The sequence below is a fragment of the Callospermophilus lateralis genome, chromosome 15 (genome assembly GCF_048772815.1).
Source record: "Callospermophilus lateralis isolate mCalLat2 chromosome 15, mCalLat2.hap1, whole genome shotgun sequence".
Taxonomy (NCBI): domain Eukaryota; kingdom Metazoa; phylum Chordata; class Mammalia; order Rodentia; family Sciuridae; genus Callospermophilus; species Callospermophilus lateralis.
The window spans coordinates 57,959,335-57,976,400 of record NC_135319.1 but is presented as its reverse complement, the minus strand read 5'-3'; the positions used below and the strand labels follow the sequence as shown (position 1 = coordinate 57,976,400).

The following is a 17,066-nucleotide window of genomic DNA, read 5'->3' as shown; positions in this document are numbered from 1 at the left end:
TGGTAAAGCACTCCTGGGTTCAATACCCAGCACCAAATTTTAAAAAAAAGAACCTAAATAAATAAAGGGAAGAGGAAGAGAGACTTCAGAATTGTTAAATACTAACTTCAGAAAAACAAGCCAAGCATTGAAATGAGTTCTTAATACATACTCTTTTTTCCTCATAGCTAATGAGAGCCTTGTCTTCCTCTAATGTTTTATCTAAATCTTCATCAATAAGTTCAGTTTCAACATTTTGTTTTTCTTCAATTTTTTCTAGATCCTCAAGTAAATCTTCATCTTCAACCAGATCTTCTAGACTATTGTCCCAGGAAATGGTGGTTCTTTTTACATTTGATATTTTATTATCTAAATTTTTATCTAATGATACATCTTGGGAAGATTTGATGGGTCCAAAAGATTTCTCTTGAGAAGAATTCAAAACATCTGGAACACAAACCTGTTAAAATATCAATGTGACTTTTAAAAAGAAAAAAAGCAAGAACTATCCACTAAAAATTAATTTTATAAATTAAGTCAAATGACAACTTAAATGTTATAGCTCTGCAAACATAAAAAGAAATCAGCATCCATAAATGACGATTCTGTTTAGAAAAATCTACTTACACATGAGAACTACAGGTAAATCTTACCTTTCTAAGATCTGAGCAATATTTCTAGCAAAAGCCTTTCTGACTATCTAGTACTAAGTGAACCAGATGAATAGCAGAATAGACAATTAACTCCAAGAATACTCATTAATTTTAACTTATGCTTATAATTAATACTTATTACTATAGGTGATTTTAGTTCTTATAGGGACAACTTTAAATCTTTTCTCATGTCTTCATACTGGTTCACATATTTACATTTTTACTTTCAAGTATTTCCTAGGCTTAGAGTAATAAATGCAAAACATTTATTTCAAAGAAAATTGCTCATATTCCAATAGTAAGAGATGGCTTCATAAATTTTGCAAAATCTGAATATATTTACCTTTTGTGCAAGAGCTGAGAACTTCAACACATTGAGTGTTTCATCATAGGCAAAACAACACTGGCTGATATTGACAATCATACATATTTTCCCTTTACCATTAAAAAAACTTTGAAAATAGTGGGTCAGTTTACTTTCCCGGAACGGCACATGTTGTTGAAACCTATGGAAATTTTTTCAAAAAATTATAAATTAAAATAAATCTCTTGAAGTCAGGTTTCTGGTAAATTTTACAAAGAAATAACTAAGCTACCTACCATGGATATAAACTTTAGGTCAGTGATTAGTTCCATCAGTAATACTGTAATAGTTCTTCTGTGTTTTCTTTAAATACTATTAATAATAAGAGTACTAACAATAATCAACTAGTCCAAAAGTAAATAAAATCACATTTAACTGAGTTATGTCCTCCAAAAAAGTCCTGCAATGGATGTAATAAAACACTTTTCTAGAAATGGTGAAGGTTCATTTACCATGGACTCATCTGAAAATGCTAATTAAAGCAAAAATTTATCATATCTTGTAGAACACAAACAATGCATTAGTAAGATCAAAGTGGAAAGTGATGCCAAGCCAGCGTCATGAAAAACTTACTATCTAAAAAGTATCTGCTAGTAAATATTTACTATCAAAAATACTGAGTTTACTTGATGAGTCCCTGGCATCAAATAACATTTTTTTTTATTTCTATCACTTTTTAAATCCAAGATCTCTAAGTACTTATAAAGCATACATAAGAAGCAATTTTTAAATTAGTGCTTTCTTAAAACACCAAAGTTGAGTTTAAATATAATACCTAACATACTATTTCAATACCACTTACTTGGACTTTTCACTGTTCTTCAAAACATTAATACACTTTCCCAGAGTCAATAAAGAAGTATTTATGTTCCCAGTCTCTCTTAACCTTTCACCTTCATTCTGTGTCTTTATGCTTCGTTCGGAACCAGCAAGATCACACAAAGACAATCTGAATTGATTAAAAAAAAAAAAAAAAAGATTACTTTAAAATTCTTCAAAACAATTAAAAATAATTACAATTTAAAGAATGTCAACTTACTCACTAACTCGAATAACACGAGACATTTCAGGGTCTTCGATCTGTAATATTCTAATAGTAAATATGCTGTGACTAAAAGAAATATACAAAGATCAAATATTATTTTTCCATTTTTAATAATCAAATAATATATTTCCAATATTACCTTTCCATTTCTGCAGTCTAAATAAAAGAGTTAAGAATTGCAAATGGACCTCTATTCATATTCTTGTATTAATGATAGTCCAACCAGGGCATTTTCCAAATAGTTACCATTTATGTCCATCCAGTGTTCCATACTTATATATCCACTAAAATCATCTTATCTTTTGCCTAGCTTTAAATCCCTCAAATCTCCTCCTTTGACATTCCAACTTCCACTAAGGAAGTAATTTATAATACTCAATTTTCTTGTGCAAAGATCACATTAGTTCAAATATTATATATATTTTCAGCTAATATTCTTCAAACACATAGCTAAAGCCAAACAAATTTGAATTTATACAGACTTATCTGAATCATATATCAAACCCCCTAGAATTGAATATGAGACTATGGCTCTTAAGACAAAGTCTTTACCCTTAAGAGAAAAATCTGTTTTAAATAACTCACTTCTGAAACGTCTTTACTTTGTCTCCTACCTGCTAACACTTTCATCAAAAACATCTTTAACTCCTTGAAACATAGCCTAATGTAGTGTATATATAGTATTCATGGGGTAAGTGGGAAAAACAGAGAAAAGACCACCATTCTAGGCTACTCCAAAAATGAGCTAGGGTACTGACATAAAGAAAGAGTAAAAAGATTTGGGAGGCTGAAGCAAGAAATCTGCAAGTCAAGGACAGGCTCAATAAATTAGGGAGACCCTTAGCAAGACACTGTCTCAAAATTTAAAGAGAACTGAGAATGTCATTTCAATGATAAAGAAACCCTGTGTTGGGGGAAAGGGGGAGGGGAGGCTGGGGTTTGGCTCAGTGGTAGAGCACTCACCTAGCACATGTGAGGCCCTGGGTTTGATCCTCAGCACCACATAAAAATAATAAAATAAATGTGTTGTGTCCAACTATAACTAAAAAAATAAATGTTAAAAAAAAGAAAGAGGGCTGGGGTTGTGGCTCAGTGGTAGAGTGCTTGCCTAGCATGTGTGAGATACTGGGTTCGATTCTCAGCACCACATTAAAAAAAATAAATAAAGTCCCAACAACAACTAATAAAATATGTAAAAAAAAAAGAAACCCTGTTTGAAGTAAAAATGTTTTAGACTTCCTTCAAATTAGTGAATCTAATGTTAAGACAATATATAGAACTGATAATATTCTGTGTTTAGTGTTCTTCACTCTACTGAAGTCTTTTATGCCTATGAATTAGTTTAACATATCAGAGAACTTAATGCCCAATTTAATCTAAAATAAGCTGTATTTAAATTAGCACAGAATACTATGAGTCCTCAGGATTACTCCACAGGATTTATTCCTTACCTTCTACTGGAAGCATTGTTCAGTTTTGTGAAGGCAACACTCTGCTGCTTTATCCCCAGTTTTAAAAGTCTATATGCTTCTTTGGAATCAGACACTTGAATCCATTGAAGATCTTTAAGAAATAAAGAGGACACATAGCAATTTATGAAAACATAGGACCTGTCCTATAGTATGATCTCTTTGAAGGTATTTTTCCAGTGACATATAATGAAATCTTCCTTCTAACAATATATTCTACTTTGAGTCAACTCAGTTATTCCATATTCCTCAAGATAAATGTTTCAGAAGAGAGGATTATAATATTACATCATTTAAATTATACAAACATACAAAGTAAATGATCTTCAATAGAGCCTGCCAAAGGAAAAACTAAAAATAGGTAAATTCCTTAAATTTGACACTCAAGAGAGGGAAAAAAAAAAAAGACAAAGCAGTACAGATGAAACCTACAAATTATATAGCCATGAAATATTACAGATTGTAATTCATTAGTGACTAATACAATCAAAATTTTTTGTCATTGGGGCTGGGGTTGGGGTTGTGGCTCAGCGGTAGAGCAGTCGCCTAACATATGCAAAGCCCTGGGTTCTATCCTTAGCACCACATAAAAATAAATAAATAAAATAAAGGTACTGTGGCAACTACAACTAAAAGCTATTTAAAAAAATTTTATCATAACCAGAATTTTATAAAAATGAAACAAAACACAGAAAACATCACAGGGCAGACCTGCAGTAAGATTAAGCATAACTAACGAAACTTCTGAATTCTGCATATATACACATATGGAAATCATGGGTCATGATATTATTAATATGACTTTGTTACTGTAATGATTTTAAAAGATGTGAAAAATGTCACTATGGTATTAGTTACAAAATTTGGCCAATGTTACAAAGTAACAGAATAAGATAAAAACACACCCAGCTTTTCCCATCACTAAGAACCCAATTAATGATACTCAAGCAAACACATGTAGACCTTTTTACATTCAAGTGTATCAAACACACCAAAACATACTTCCAAAACACAAAATTCTCTTATTTTCTTAATGGTAATAATGAGAAGAAAAATTCATAATTTTGTTTGCTTTCCTGTAGTTATCACAGAACCTAGGAGACAACTATGGAGCAATAAAATAAAAAGACTCATTAATATACCTTTTATAAAAGAATAACCCTTTACATCTTGGGAAAGTCGTAACATCTTTCTCTTTTGGAACTTTGATGATACAGGAACAAACAAGTCATAAATACATTCGTTGTAAATTTCAAAAAAAGAAACCCACACCGAAAATTTTGTGTTATTATCCATATTCAAACTAGCTTGTTCACAGTCTCTCATAGATTCTTCAAACTCTGGGACATTCAAAGAGTTTGTTAAACTTCCTACAAGATAACAGAAAAAAAAAAAGATAAGCACATAATTAATCATTGACTAAAACTGAGGGAAAAAAAAAAACATATCATGACTACTGGACTTGAAAAAATAAGTATCCTTAATCTTTTGATCATCTACTTTCAATATTTTTTGGAGCAGAGTTAGGAATAAATAATATTTGGAATAACTTTGGTTTCTTATCCTTCCATTTGTTTTCAAAAATATACTAATGAAGCAAATACAAATTAAAGGCAGTCAGTATGGTAAACACAACTGTAATCTGAGTGATTCAAGAAGCTGAGACAGAAGGATCTCAAGTTCAAGCCACCTCAGCAACTTGGCAAGCCCCTTAGCAACTCAAAGAGACCTCAATTCAAAATTAAAAAGCTGGAGCTAGAGAATAACTCAATGGTAAAGTACCCCTAGGTCCAAGTAACACCCTCTCCCACAAAAAAGGGAGAAATTAAATGAAAAAACAAAGAAAACCCAGAGCATCTCTTGATGTCAATATTAAAGTTATAGCCAGTGAAAGGGATATCTGTGACAATTAATCTAAATCAAACTTTATAGTACCTGATAACTCAGTTATCATTTTTCAGGTATTGCTATGTCAATTAAATTACTGGGAGTGACTTAAAACTTAAAATTTTGAGTATTTCATGTAATCAAAAAACAAAAGGTAAGTTAGAAATAATATCTTACCATACGAAGTATCATAACTGTCATTATGCATAGCAACCTAAAAAAGAAAAATTTAAGAATTTAAAAGCAATTTTCGTAAAGGTTAAATAACCAAGATATCAATTACCTACCCAAAAAGTCACTGACCAAACCACAACCTTTCATCCACTTTGTTCAGTGACGTGTTTATTAATTTTTTCCTAGTTTAAATAATACAGTCAAACAATAAATTTAAGAAACTAAATAAAAGTATTAAAAAACATAATGTATAATCCCTGTAGACCTGAGACAATTACTACTATTAATATTTAAATGTATTCCCCCTTCTACTTTTTCCCCATACTTAGGTTATATAGTAAGCTTTTTCTCACTATAACTAAAAATTACTTATAAACATTTGATAACTGTGTAACTAAAGATATAAAATAAGTATTATTTATCATTAAACATTTTGGATTTGGATGTTTTACAAAATTTTGCAGGTAAAATACTATAATAAACATTTTTAATTATATTATAATAAACATTCTAATTATTTTCTTAGAATATACAGCTAAATGAAATTGTATAAAGTTCTGCTCTTAAACAACAAAAAGCAATTTGGCAGTGCTGAATTATCAGGTTTTTTTAGTTATATATGACAGTAGAATCCACTTGATATAATTATACAAGCCTGGAATCCCATCATGTACATCCAAATTGCTGCTTTTTCTTTCGATACCAGGGATTAAACTTGGGGTCCTCGACCACTGAGCCACATCCCCAACCCTATGTTGTATTTTATTTAGACACAGGGTCTCACTGAATTGCTTAGTGCCTCATGATTGCTGAGGCTAGCTTTGAACTTGCAATTCTCCTGTCTCAGCCTCCTGAGTTGCTGGTATTACACACGTGCACCACATACACCCAGTTCCAATTGCTTTTTATAAACATTTTACAATTAATGTATGAAAATTCATCTCATTCAACATTTTAATCATTTCATGGACAAAATAAAAATTTGCCTTAACTGGATAACTTTTTAGAGAAATATTTTTCACTATTATTGATTTAAATTTTCTTTTTAAAATTATCCATGCATTATACACCACCCTCCATAATTTATTAAAATACTATTTTACTTTCAGAGACATACTCAAGGACAATGAACTCTGAATTCCACTGAGCAAAACATTTTTTTATTACCTTAAAATAAATCTGATTTCTAAATGTCATTTTTTTTCTTATACTGCCTTAGGCACTCTAAGCAAGCACTCTACTGCTGAGCTATATCCCCAAACCAGCTTTTTGTAATTTTATTTTTAATTTTTTTATTTAAGAGAGGTTCAGGCTGGTCTCAAACTTCTGGGCTCCAGTGATGACTCTGCCTCAGCCTCCCTAGTAACTGGGACTACAGGCATGTGCCAAGGCAACTGTCTGACTCCTCTCAATGTTTGTTTGTATTTGCAGTGCTGAGTATTGAACCCAGGGCTTCGCACATGCTAGGCAAGTGCTCTACCACTAAGCTATATCACTAGGCCTCCTCTTAATGTTTTAAAGAACAAAATTTAGCTGGGCATGGTGGCACACACCTCCATCCCAGCAGCTCAAGAGGCTGAGGCAGGAGAATCTCAAATTCAAAGCCAGCCTCAGCAACCTAGTGATGCCCCAAACAACTTAGCAAGACCCAATGTCAAAAATAAAACATTAAGAAAAAAAGAAGGGTGGGGGTGCTGGGGATGTGAATCAGTGGTTAAGTAAAATAAAGAAGAAAATTCCATTAATATTTTGAAAATATTTATAGAAACTGCTAATAGTTCTTAACCATGAACAGGATACATGTCTGAAAACATAACACAAAAACCAGAAGGTACAAGAAGAATAGACAAGTATTGTGGGAGGCTGTCTCGCTGAATGACTGGCATTTTCCTTCCCATGATCGGAGAGGCTCTGTCAGTCACTTTCATAGTGACCTAATATTGCTCCATCCTCAAAGTAGCAGAATGTGTCTTCAGACATAGGTGTGCCTTCCTGCAACCCCTTGGATCGAATTACACTCACCTGTCCTTGTAACCCTGCCCCTCCTGACCTTTTTTGGGTGGAACGTTCTAAGAATGAGGGTCCTCCCAATAAAAGCCCACTTCTGAATGTGCTTCATGACTTTCCTCACTCTCCCATTTAGGGAGCTAGAGGCCGAGAGCGGAGGAGCCATCCTGAAGCTTGATTTAAAAGTAAAGTATATGTCTGTGTTTTATTTGATGTTTCAGGAAATTCACATGAGCAACCTTAAGTTCAGTTGCCTGCACTGGTCGGGGCGGCAAAGTATAGCTTCATAAAAAAAACTTTTAAGTTTATATGGTACCTCCTTATATAAAATAACATCCTCTCACGGCATATCTTATCTTTACTTTTCTATTAATTTATTGTTAATTTCTGCTATGATCTGAAATGTTCCCACTAAAATTCTGTTGAAATTCAACCCCCATTCTGAGGTATTAAGAGGTGACGCCTTTAACAGGTAATTAGGCCATTACAATTCATACGAATTAATCCTTTCATGGATCAATAGATTAACAGATCTTCTTAAGAGTGGATCTATCATAAAAGCCAGTTTAGCTCTGCCCTGTAGATACACCCCTCTTACTATGTGATGTCTTCAATCACCTCCAGACTCTACCAAATCTCCACCAGGAAAAAGGTTCTCACCAGATACAGCCCCTTGACCTTGAATCTTCCATTCTACAAAACGTGGACTCACTAACCCTTTATTCTTTACAAATGACCCAGTATAAGGTATTTAACTATAACAACTAAAAAACATAGCCTCCATGATAGCAGTACTATTTGTCCTCAACAGTTGAGATGGGTGCAGTGGTGCACACCTGTAATCACAGCAATTTGGGAGGCTGAGGCAGGAAGATCAAAAGTTCAAAGCCAGCCTCAACAACTTAGCAAGACCCTGTCTCAAAATAATAAATATAAGAAGGGAGATGAGGCTCAGTGATAAAAAGTACCCCTGGGTTCAATCCCCAGTACAAAAGAAAAAAATAATTAAAATACTGCTGGACCAAGTAAGTGCCTTAATAAAAACTTATTAAATAAATGAATGTTTAAAAAAAAAAAAAACAGTGGGAATTGTATACAATGGCACACACCTATAATCCCAGTAACTCAGGAGGCTAAAGCAGGAGGATTTCGAGTTCGGGGCCAGCTCAGCAATTTAGCAAGATTCTATCTCAAAATAAAAAATAAAAAGGGTTAGGGATGGAGTACTCCTCAGTTCAATTCCCAGTACCATAACATATAATAAGTAGAAGAGATTTCTACAAGGAATATCTAAATATTTTTCTTAAAAAAGAAAAATCTGCCAGGCGCTGTGGCACACATCTGTAATCCCAGCAGCTCATGAGGCTGAGGCAGGAAGATCATGAGTTCAAAGCCAGCCTCAGCAAAAGCAAGGTGCTAAGCAACTCAGGGAGACTCTGTCTCTAAATAAAATACAAAATAGGGCTGAGGATGTGACTCAGTGGTTGAGTGTCCCCAAGTTCAATTCCCAGTACCCACCCTCAAAAAAACAAAAACCCACCATGACCACAAAAAAGCTGAAAGATTTTGTCACAATTTACATATTTTGCCTACTAAAATAATTCTATACCTCTTTAATTTGTCGAAGTAATGCACTTTTGATAGCAGCTTCTTCTTTCTCTTGGTCTGGTGACAACCGTAAGTATTCTCTGGATCTATGTGGTTTAATGTTCATCTTGGTATATAGTCTTTCCTGAAGACTATCAAATAATATATTCAAAGTTCGAGGCAAAAAGCCAACATTTTCTTCTGTGCCTGTAAAAGAATGTTTGTGTATTTTCTCTCAAACTAGTAGGAAAGAAGAAATTTTCCTAGACTACTAAAACTCCCTTTATGCTACCAATAAGCAATTTAAACAAAAATGAGAAAAGTTGATGGACTACTCTGTTTTCTATCATTTTGGTCTTCACTGTACTAACAGCATTTTATTGAATACTATTCTAATGCAAAATCCGAAATTTTACATTCAGACCAAGCCATAATATTAAGATTTGCAATCACTCATAAAGCATAAAAGCAAAATGAAACATTAAGCTAAATGTCTCACTGGTAATTCAGGCTTAATTCCCTAAATCATATCAATCCTTTTTTATGAATTTTTACCATTGCTTTATTCTCTATCATATAAGTAAAGCAATTTTACAAGTGATTAAATAAATCTGAATTAAAAGCCATCAGCAATAAATGGTCAATATGTTATTACTATTAAAAATGAGGGTTGGGGATGTAGCTCAGTGGTAGATTGCCTGCTTAGCAAACAAGAGGCCCTGGGTTCAATCCCCAGCACTACAAATACTAAATTACGGAGCAAACATATATTAGATCTTAAAAACATTAACTACCTATAGTTATGAAAATACTGAATGTCATTACTTCCTCCTTTCTAGCCAAAATAAGCAATACTTACCTTGAAATGTATATGTTTTTCCTGAATTGGTTAGCCCATAAGTAAAAATCAGCCGACTCTGTCCTTTCAAAAGGTCTTTTGCTGGCTGCATAATACAACCCTGAAAGAATTCTTTCTGTGAAGTTTCAGGGCCAAAAACCTAAGACAGCATTTTTAAGAAAGTTCTTTTAGAAAATTCAAGTTAATATTCGCAATGGGTTCCACCCTATTTCTCATGTTTAAAATTTATAAAGATTGGTTTTATAAGATTTATTCTCAAAATAAAATAGATCATTTAATTACTATCAGCAAATTTGAGATAAAAATCTGACCCACTCAGCCAGTCATATTTTCACATTAGTTTTATAAAGAACACTGCTGTAAATTAAGTCAAAAAAATTTTTTTTAAGCCAAACACAGTGATGCTTGCCTGTAATCCCATCTGCTTGAGAGGCTAAGGCAGGAGGATTACAAATTTGAGGCCAGCTTCAGCAACTTAGCAAAGCTCTAAGCAACTTGGTGAGAACCTGTCTAAAATAAAAAGGGTTGGATACATAGCCTAGTGGTAAATTAACTCTGGATTCAATCTCCAGTACCCATCCCCCGCAAAAAAAGTAGTTCATTAAGAATATTAGAGAATATTAGTTATTTATTCACTCCCAATTATATATTTACGGACCTGAAATTTGAGTCCTACTCGTAAGAAAAATTACTAGTACCAAAGATCTAAGTTTCTAGGCAGAAAACATAGTTTATCATATATGCTATAGCTATTTAACCTAAGCTAAAGTTTTTCTTTAAGAAAAAAAGAGCAGGGGGTGGGAGCTGAGGATTAGCTAAGTGGTGGAGAGTATGCTTTGTATGAATAAGGCCCTGGGTTTAATGAGTTTTATGCGCTGTCCCACCCCCCAAGAAAAACCTTCATTCTCACAGGGCATTTACCTTGGAAAAACTGAATTTCTGTGCCATCTGCCCAGAGCTTTTCTCACTTAACCGGCCAAGGAAGCTTTGAGGATCTTTAAGTAGGATGGTCTGTGGATCCAGAACATGGACACAACCCTACAACACATATCCACAAGAAATAAGAGCAATGGCATTTTTCCGATTTACTGAAAGTAAAATTCAGTTAAATTCAACACAAACCTCAGACTCATGTTCTTTTTCTGACTGTGTGAATGGCCTTATTCGAAGACAAACCTGAAGATTACCGTTAGATTCCAAGCTGTTTGCCTAAAGGAAAACAAAATAATATTTTAAACATAGGGAATATAGCTTTTCTGAGAACATCTTTTTTTTTTTTTTTTTTTAGCAAATTGACAGTTAAAGAATAATCTGAGATTATAGTTTCTAAGCAAATAGTCACTATTTTTTTTCTAACCTTTTTATATAAAATGTTATTACATTTTATTTACATAAAACACAACAAATCTTTTTGTGTGTGTGTGTGGTGCTGGACATCGAATTCAGGGCCTTGTGCATGTGAGGCAAGCATTCTAACCGACTGAGCTATATTCCCAGCCCTCAACAAATCTATTTTTAAGAAAACAAGATTCACTCTCTTCTACCTCCTCTATTTTTGTGTTAAATTAGCAAAAAATCTTTTCTCTATAAAACCCTAATCTTTATGTCTAATACAAAGACTCTAAGTCATTGAAAATAGAACCCTAGAATAAATCACAAGTAATCAGAATATTCTATTAACATAAATGTTGGATTCTATCATTCAGAATTTTTTTACTATGTAATATTCTCTTCGCTTTCCTTAAGAAATGAGCTTACCTCATTTTCAAAAATAATTTAAAAGAAATGTCTTTAAAAGGACATTCTTAAATGTCCTTTTAAAAAAAGAAGATAATCATTTGAAAAAAAATTACCAAAACAAATATAAAAACCAGAAAGTCAAAATAACACTAAATCTATTGAAGAAATTTCATCCATTACCAAACAAAATAATTGCACACCCCCCACTACCAATACCACACACATACACAAATCTCTAGATCCTGGTAGTTCCTAGCTAATAATTATCTAAAACATTAAGGAAATAATCATACAAATTATACATAAACTTTTTAAGAAAATACAGGAAAACACCTCAACTAATTCTGAGTTTGACATATCCCGATACCATAATCTGATAAGGATATCTTCAGAAAAAATTACAGAATATACCATGTTAAGATAGATGCAGTCCATTGCAGTGGTGCATGCCTGTAATCCCAGGGACTTGGGAGGCTGAGGCAAAGGATTGTAAGTTCAAAGCCAGCCTCAGCAAATGTGAGAAGCGAATCTACTCAATGAGACCCTGACTCTAAGTAAAATACAAAAAAGGCCTGGGAATGTGGCCCAAGGGTCAAGTGCACCTGAGTTCAATCTCTGGTACCAAAAACAAAATAAAACAAAAAAGATAGATGCAAAATTTCCCTAACAAAATGTTACCCAGTACACAAAACATTATAATACCTTATAGCCAAGAATCGTTTATCTTAGGAATATAATGTCAGTTTAAGCATTTAAAAATCAATTAGAACAAATTACCATGTTAAAAAATGAGAAATTTTAAAGCTATAAAAAGCACTTGAAAAAAATCAACATCCAAACAGCATGTAAGTCTCAACAAAACAGAATAGAAAGACACCTAGAAAAAATCTACATCTAACATCATACTTGTAAAAGACTAAATCTGAGTAACAAGACAAAAGATTTCTACATCATCACTCTACTTCACACTGTACTAGAATAGTTCTAGCTCGTGATACCAGTAAAAATAAATAAGAAAGAAAACACATCCAAACTGGGAGACAAGAAATAAAATTATTTACTCATAGACAACATGAACATCGGCCTACAGAATCTGAAAAATAAAAAGCTACTAGAGGACTGGGGTTGTGGCTCAGTGGTAGAGCACTCACCTAGCGTGCACGAGACCCGGGTTCGATTCTTAGCACCATATTAAAAATAAATAAATAAAGGCATTGTGTTGTGTCCATCTACAAAAAAAGATTCTCTCTCTCTCTCAAAAAAAAAAAAAAGCTACCAGAAAAATTAAATGAATTTAACAATGCAGCAAGACACAAATCAATATGCAAAATCAAATGTTTTTCTATCTAAACTGGGTAGTTACAAATTGATCTTAAGAAAGCAACACCATTCACAATAGTATCAAAAATTCCAAAATATTTATGGATAAATTGGAATAAGAAATGTGAAAGACCTATACACTAAAAACTACAAAACACTGATGAGAGAAATTAAAGGAGACCAAACTAAATGGAGATACACCTCGCTCATTGTTTGGTTGAGTCAATATTGTTAAGATAGTTTCCTCCAAAACTGATTCAATGCAATCTCAATCAAGTTTTCTTTTGTTCAGCAAGCTTTTTTAAAGAAATGGACAAATTCATCATTTTAAAATATAGAAATGAAAAGTACAGAGAGCCCAACAACTCTTGATATATTAAAAATTTGGAGGGCTAACACTACCTGATTTCAAGATTTATTTCGAAACCATACGGACAGTTTCTTACAGACAAAAAGAATTACTCGCAATATAGGAATACCTCAGAGACATTGCAGATTCAGTTGCAGACCAACACAATAAAGCAAATATCAAAATAAAGAGAGACAAATATACCATTTGTAAGCGAAATTATCAAAAAATGAAATTTTAAAAACATTTTTCCCAATTTAATATTTTTTTCAAATGGTAACCAGGTTAGGGCAAGAAGGGTACTTATTAGGTTGTTAAGACCTAACTTGAAAAAAAACTTTTATGTATTTCTTTTAGACTTAAGTCTCCATGAACAACTTACTAAAATACAAGGTTACTTCAAACCTAGAAAGTCTGGCAATTTCTGTTCTACTCTCATGCACTCATTTCCCCTGAATCATGATACTCAACATAATATTTTCTTATATTTACTTGTACTTACCTCAGTGTTTGAAGCAACTAAGGAAAATTCATGAGAGAGATCAAGCTTAATGCCATCAAAATTTATTCCGGAAGGCCTTGCAACTGGGTCAGCACTAAAAACATAAGACGGTCTAGGTACTCCATCTTGATTCGAATTAGATTCCATTCTGCAAGAATAACAGTATCTTCTTTAGATACCTTTAGTAAGTCAGCATGCAAGCAATACAGGATTTAAAAAGTGTACAATCCAACCAATTACTTCCCCACAAATAACTACATTTTACAGAGGGAAAACATTAAAGTGTTTCATTTCTAACAAGATAACCTAGGGAAAAGACAAAGGACCAAATTATATTTTCAGATTCTAAATCAAATAATATTGAACACAGCAAACACCCAGTCTATAGATAGATCCATCCAAAGAGATTTTTTAAATAATCTGTTAAAAAAGAAAATCAAAGTTTAACTCTCCGCCTAAAATCCTCTGAGAAATCAAATAGCAAAGAGATTATACAGTGAATTATAATCTTTTATTATTTTAAGTTTTTTAGTGTCTTCTGTAGAATGTTACATATTTTGTTTTAGCACTTAAGAGCTAAACTTTGTTAGCTGGAAAATTTATTTTCAGTCTAATTCTTAAAAGTGCGCAAAAAAGGTTAAATAATGTATGCTAATGTATTTAAAACAGTACCTGGGTTGGGGTTGTGGCTCAATCATACAGTACTTGCCTGACCAGCATGTTGTTCTGGGTTCCATCCCCAGGACCCAAGAAATAAATACATGCACACAAACATATCAGGCATACCACAGGTCTTAAGCTGAACATGAAATAATGCATCCTTAAAGTATTAAAATCGAATTAAACGTTAAATCACTAAAGTTAAAGGTAAACATAAGGGCAACCTTAACTGCAAAAAATGTCAACATTCAAAAGTTTACTAATATATACTACTTGCACAAGGAGAAAGTGAGGCCTCTGTTCGGTGATAAGAATATAAAACATCTACACCAGTGAATTACGAATTAGGGTTCCTGGCCGGAAAGGGTAGCAATGGGCATCCACAGCTGTTTATTTCTTCTACTTAGAACATGGGAAGCTTAGCTTTAAAGTCCAGTTCAAATTTGTACTCATCTATTTACTTTAAATATAGCCCAAATAAGCATTTTTTTAGCCATGTTCAATCCAGCTGGTATGGCATTCTGAGCTAACTCCAGAGAGACCACGTCACCTGCGTAACAAATTGCTCACTTCTGGGATTCGGGAAAGTTGGTTTGTCAAGAGGCCTTTTCCTCAACAAAAAAGCAACTACACTGACAACAACAACAAAATGCTAATTGCAAAGAAGTAATATCAATTTACTATGTGCCAGTAACGTTTCTAACAACTTTATACATTATCATTTAATCTTAACAAAGGCCCTAAGTAGACACTTTAATTACCTCCTCTTAGCAGATGAGGAAAGTGGCCGGAAGAGAGAAAATAAATTGCCTTGCACCGCTCAGCTGAAACTAGGTTTAAACCCTGAACCACAAAGCATGGCTCAGCCCTCGCCGCGCCCCAAAACTCTGCAACCAGTTCCTGACTTAGGGGCGTCACGAGCCCCATCAGAAAATACTAACAATGCTACAGCCGTTTCCCCGCAGCTACACTAGCAGTGGGAGACTCCTCCTCGGCTCCCCCATCAGGGTCACCTTCTCACCTACAATATCGCCCAGACGCCCGACCTGCGAGCAGCAATGCGATGTTTTGGTTTTCAAATTCAAACAATGGCGGCCAGAGCACCGCACTGAACGCTGGGAGTGGGCGGGGCTTCCGCAGCTCACTCTGGAGTGCCGCTGACAGCGCTGCGGATTCAGCGGCTCCCGGAAGAAGCTTTCAAATCTGAGGGCGGGACTTGGAGCACGAGGCGACCAATGGGCAGGGACCGGTTGGTGGGCGGCCGGGAGCCCAGGATGTGACTTCCCTCGGGGCTCCTCGCGGCCGCTATAGGTATCACTATCTGTTGGCTGGGACGCAGGTCTTGGATTCCATCCTTGAGACCAGAAAGACGTGGCGAAGGCCCGGAGGTGAGGCCTCTGCCGCCGCACTTATTCTTGCGGCTCCCCAGGGACGGGCCGAAGAATGGCGGGCTAGTCACCTCCGGGTCCTGTCCCCTCGGGGCCGGAAAAGACTCCTCTTGTCGGAACCAGGGGTCACTTCCCTAGCTGCACTAGCCTACCTGTAGACAGCGGCCCTGACGGACCAAACACATTTTATGAGCATTTTCTTTCTTTTATTTTTTAAGTATTTTTTTGGCTTTTCTGAGAGTTTAAATCAGCTACCGCTGCAAGGCGTTGTGCTGTTAGTCTTATCATAGGCATGGTCTTTGCATTGCCCAAAATGTAAGTGCCAGTGCATCCTTCTCTGCTTCTGTTTAAGTGGTCCTGTTTATTTGAATGTGGTGCTCTACTATTACATTTATATGACAACTATTTACCATTTAGGCTGTCTCCTAACTCTACTTGATTTTAAAGAAAAATAACTGCTAACATAAATTGAGCGCTTTCTTGTGCCATCGTGGTGCTAAACTTATAAAATGGATTGTCTCACTGATCCTGAGAACCCTTTGAGGTAGGTACTATTATCAATCATCCCATTTTATAAATTCTGAGGAAACTTAAGTTCACAATGTTAAAGTAATGGGCTTAAAGGCAGATGGAGGGAGATTTAAATTAAGCTGAAGGATTTCAGGACACAGACACACTCTTATATATGGTCTTATTTTCAACTATTTTCCTTGCTTAAAAGCATTTTTAAACACATAGTTTGATGAGCTTACCATTTTTCTTCCATTGTCATAGGTCTCCCATCACCTACCATTGTTCTATTCAGTTTTCCTTCTTTCCCCACAAAATAGTCAAATTTGAGGTAAACCAATTGAGCTTGAAGTAGAGAACAGGATGCAGAACCAGGATGAAATAAGAACAAATAAATGTAGATGTAAAATGGAAGAAAATAGGGGAGATAAAGTAGAAACTTTTTTTTGTCCAGGCTGGAATTTAAGTCTCTAATGGGCTCTACATCATATTTTCTATTGCTCTTTCAGGCAAGTCTACCCCTGAATCCCAGCTTTCTATGATATCCCACAATGCTTTTTGCTAGTTGTCACT

At 34.4% G+C, this 17,066-nt stretch overlaps 1 protein-coding gene across 4 annotated transcripts in view; it reads right to left on the bottom strand.

Moving 5' to 3' along the window:
- The window catches only part of Kif20b (kinesin family member 20B), a 62,153-nt gene extending 46,455 nt beyond the window's left edge, over positions 1-15,698 (bottom strand). For 3 of the 4 annotated variants that reach the window (XM_076834236.1, XM_076834240.1, XM_076834238.1), the window contains exons 1-13: positions 15,617-15,698; positions 13,936-14,083; positions 11,147-11,233; positions 10,946-11,062; positions 10,025-10,163; positions 9,188-9,372; positions 5,575-5,611; positions 4,653-4,880; positions 3,493-3,604; positions 2,036-2,107; positions 1,799-1,945; positions 976-1,138; positions 152-439 (exon numbers count right to left, since the gene is read on the bottom strand). In XM_076834236.1, coding sequence (XP_076690351.1) covers positions 152-439; positions 976-1,138; positions 1,799-1,945; positions 2,036-2,107; positions 3,493-3,604; positions 4,653-4,880; positions 5,575-5,611; positions 9,188-9,372; positions 10,025-10,163; positions 10,946-11,062; positions 11,147-11,233; positions 13,936-14,082 — 1,722 coding nt within the window. In that variant the 5' untranslated portion in view covers position 14,083; positions 15,617-15,698. Of the gene's footprint in view, positions 1-151; positions 440-975; positions 1,139-1,798; positions 1,946-2,035; positions 2,108-3,492; positions 3,605-4,652; positions 4,881-5,574; positions 5,612-9,187; positions 9,373-10,024; positions 10,164-10,945; positions 11,063-11,146; positions 11,234-13,935; positions 14,084-15,356; positions 15,430-15,616 lie in introns of those variants that run through there. The other variant, XM_076834237.1, reaches the window with a different exon arrangement.
- Between the last annotated feature and the right edge of the window lie 1,368 nt (positions 15,699-17,066).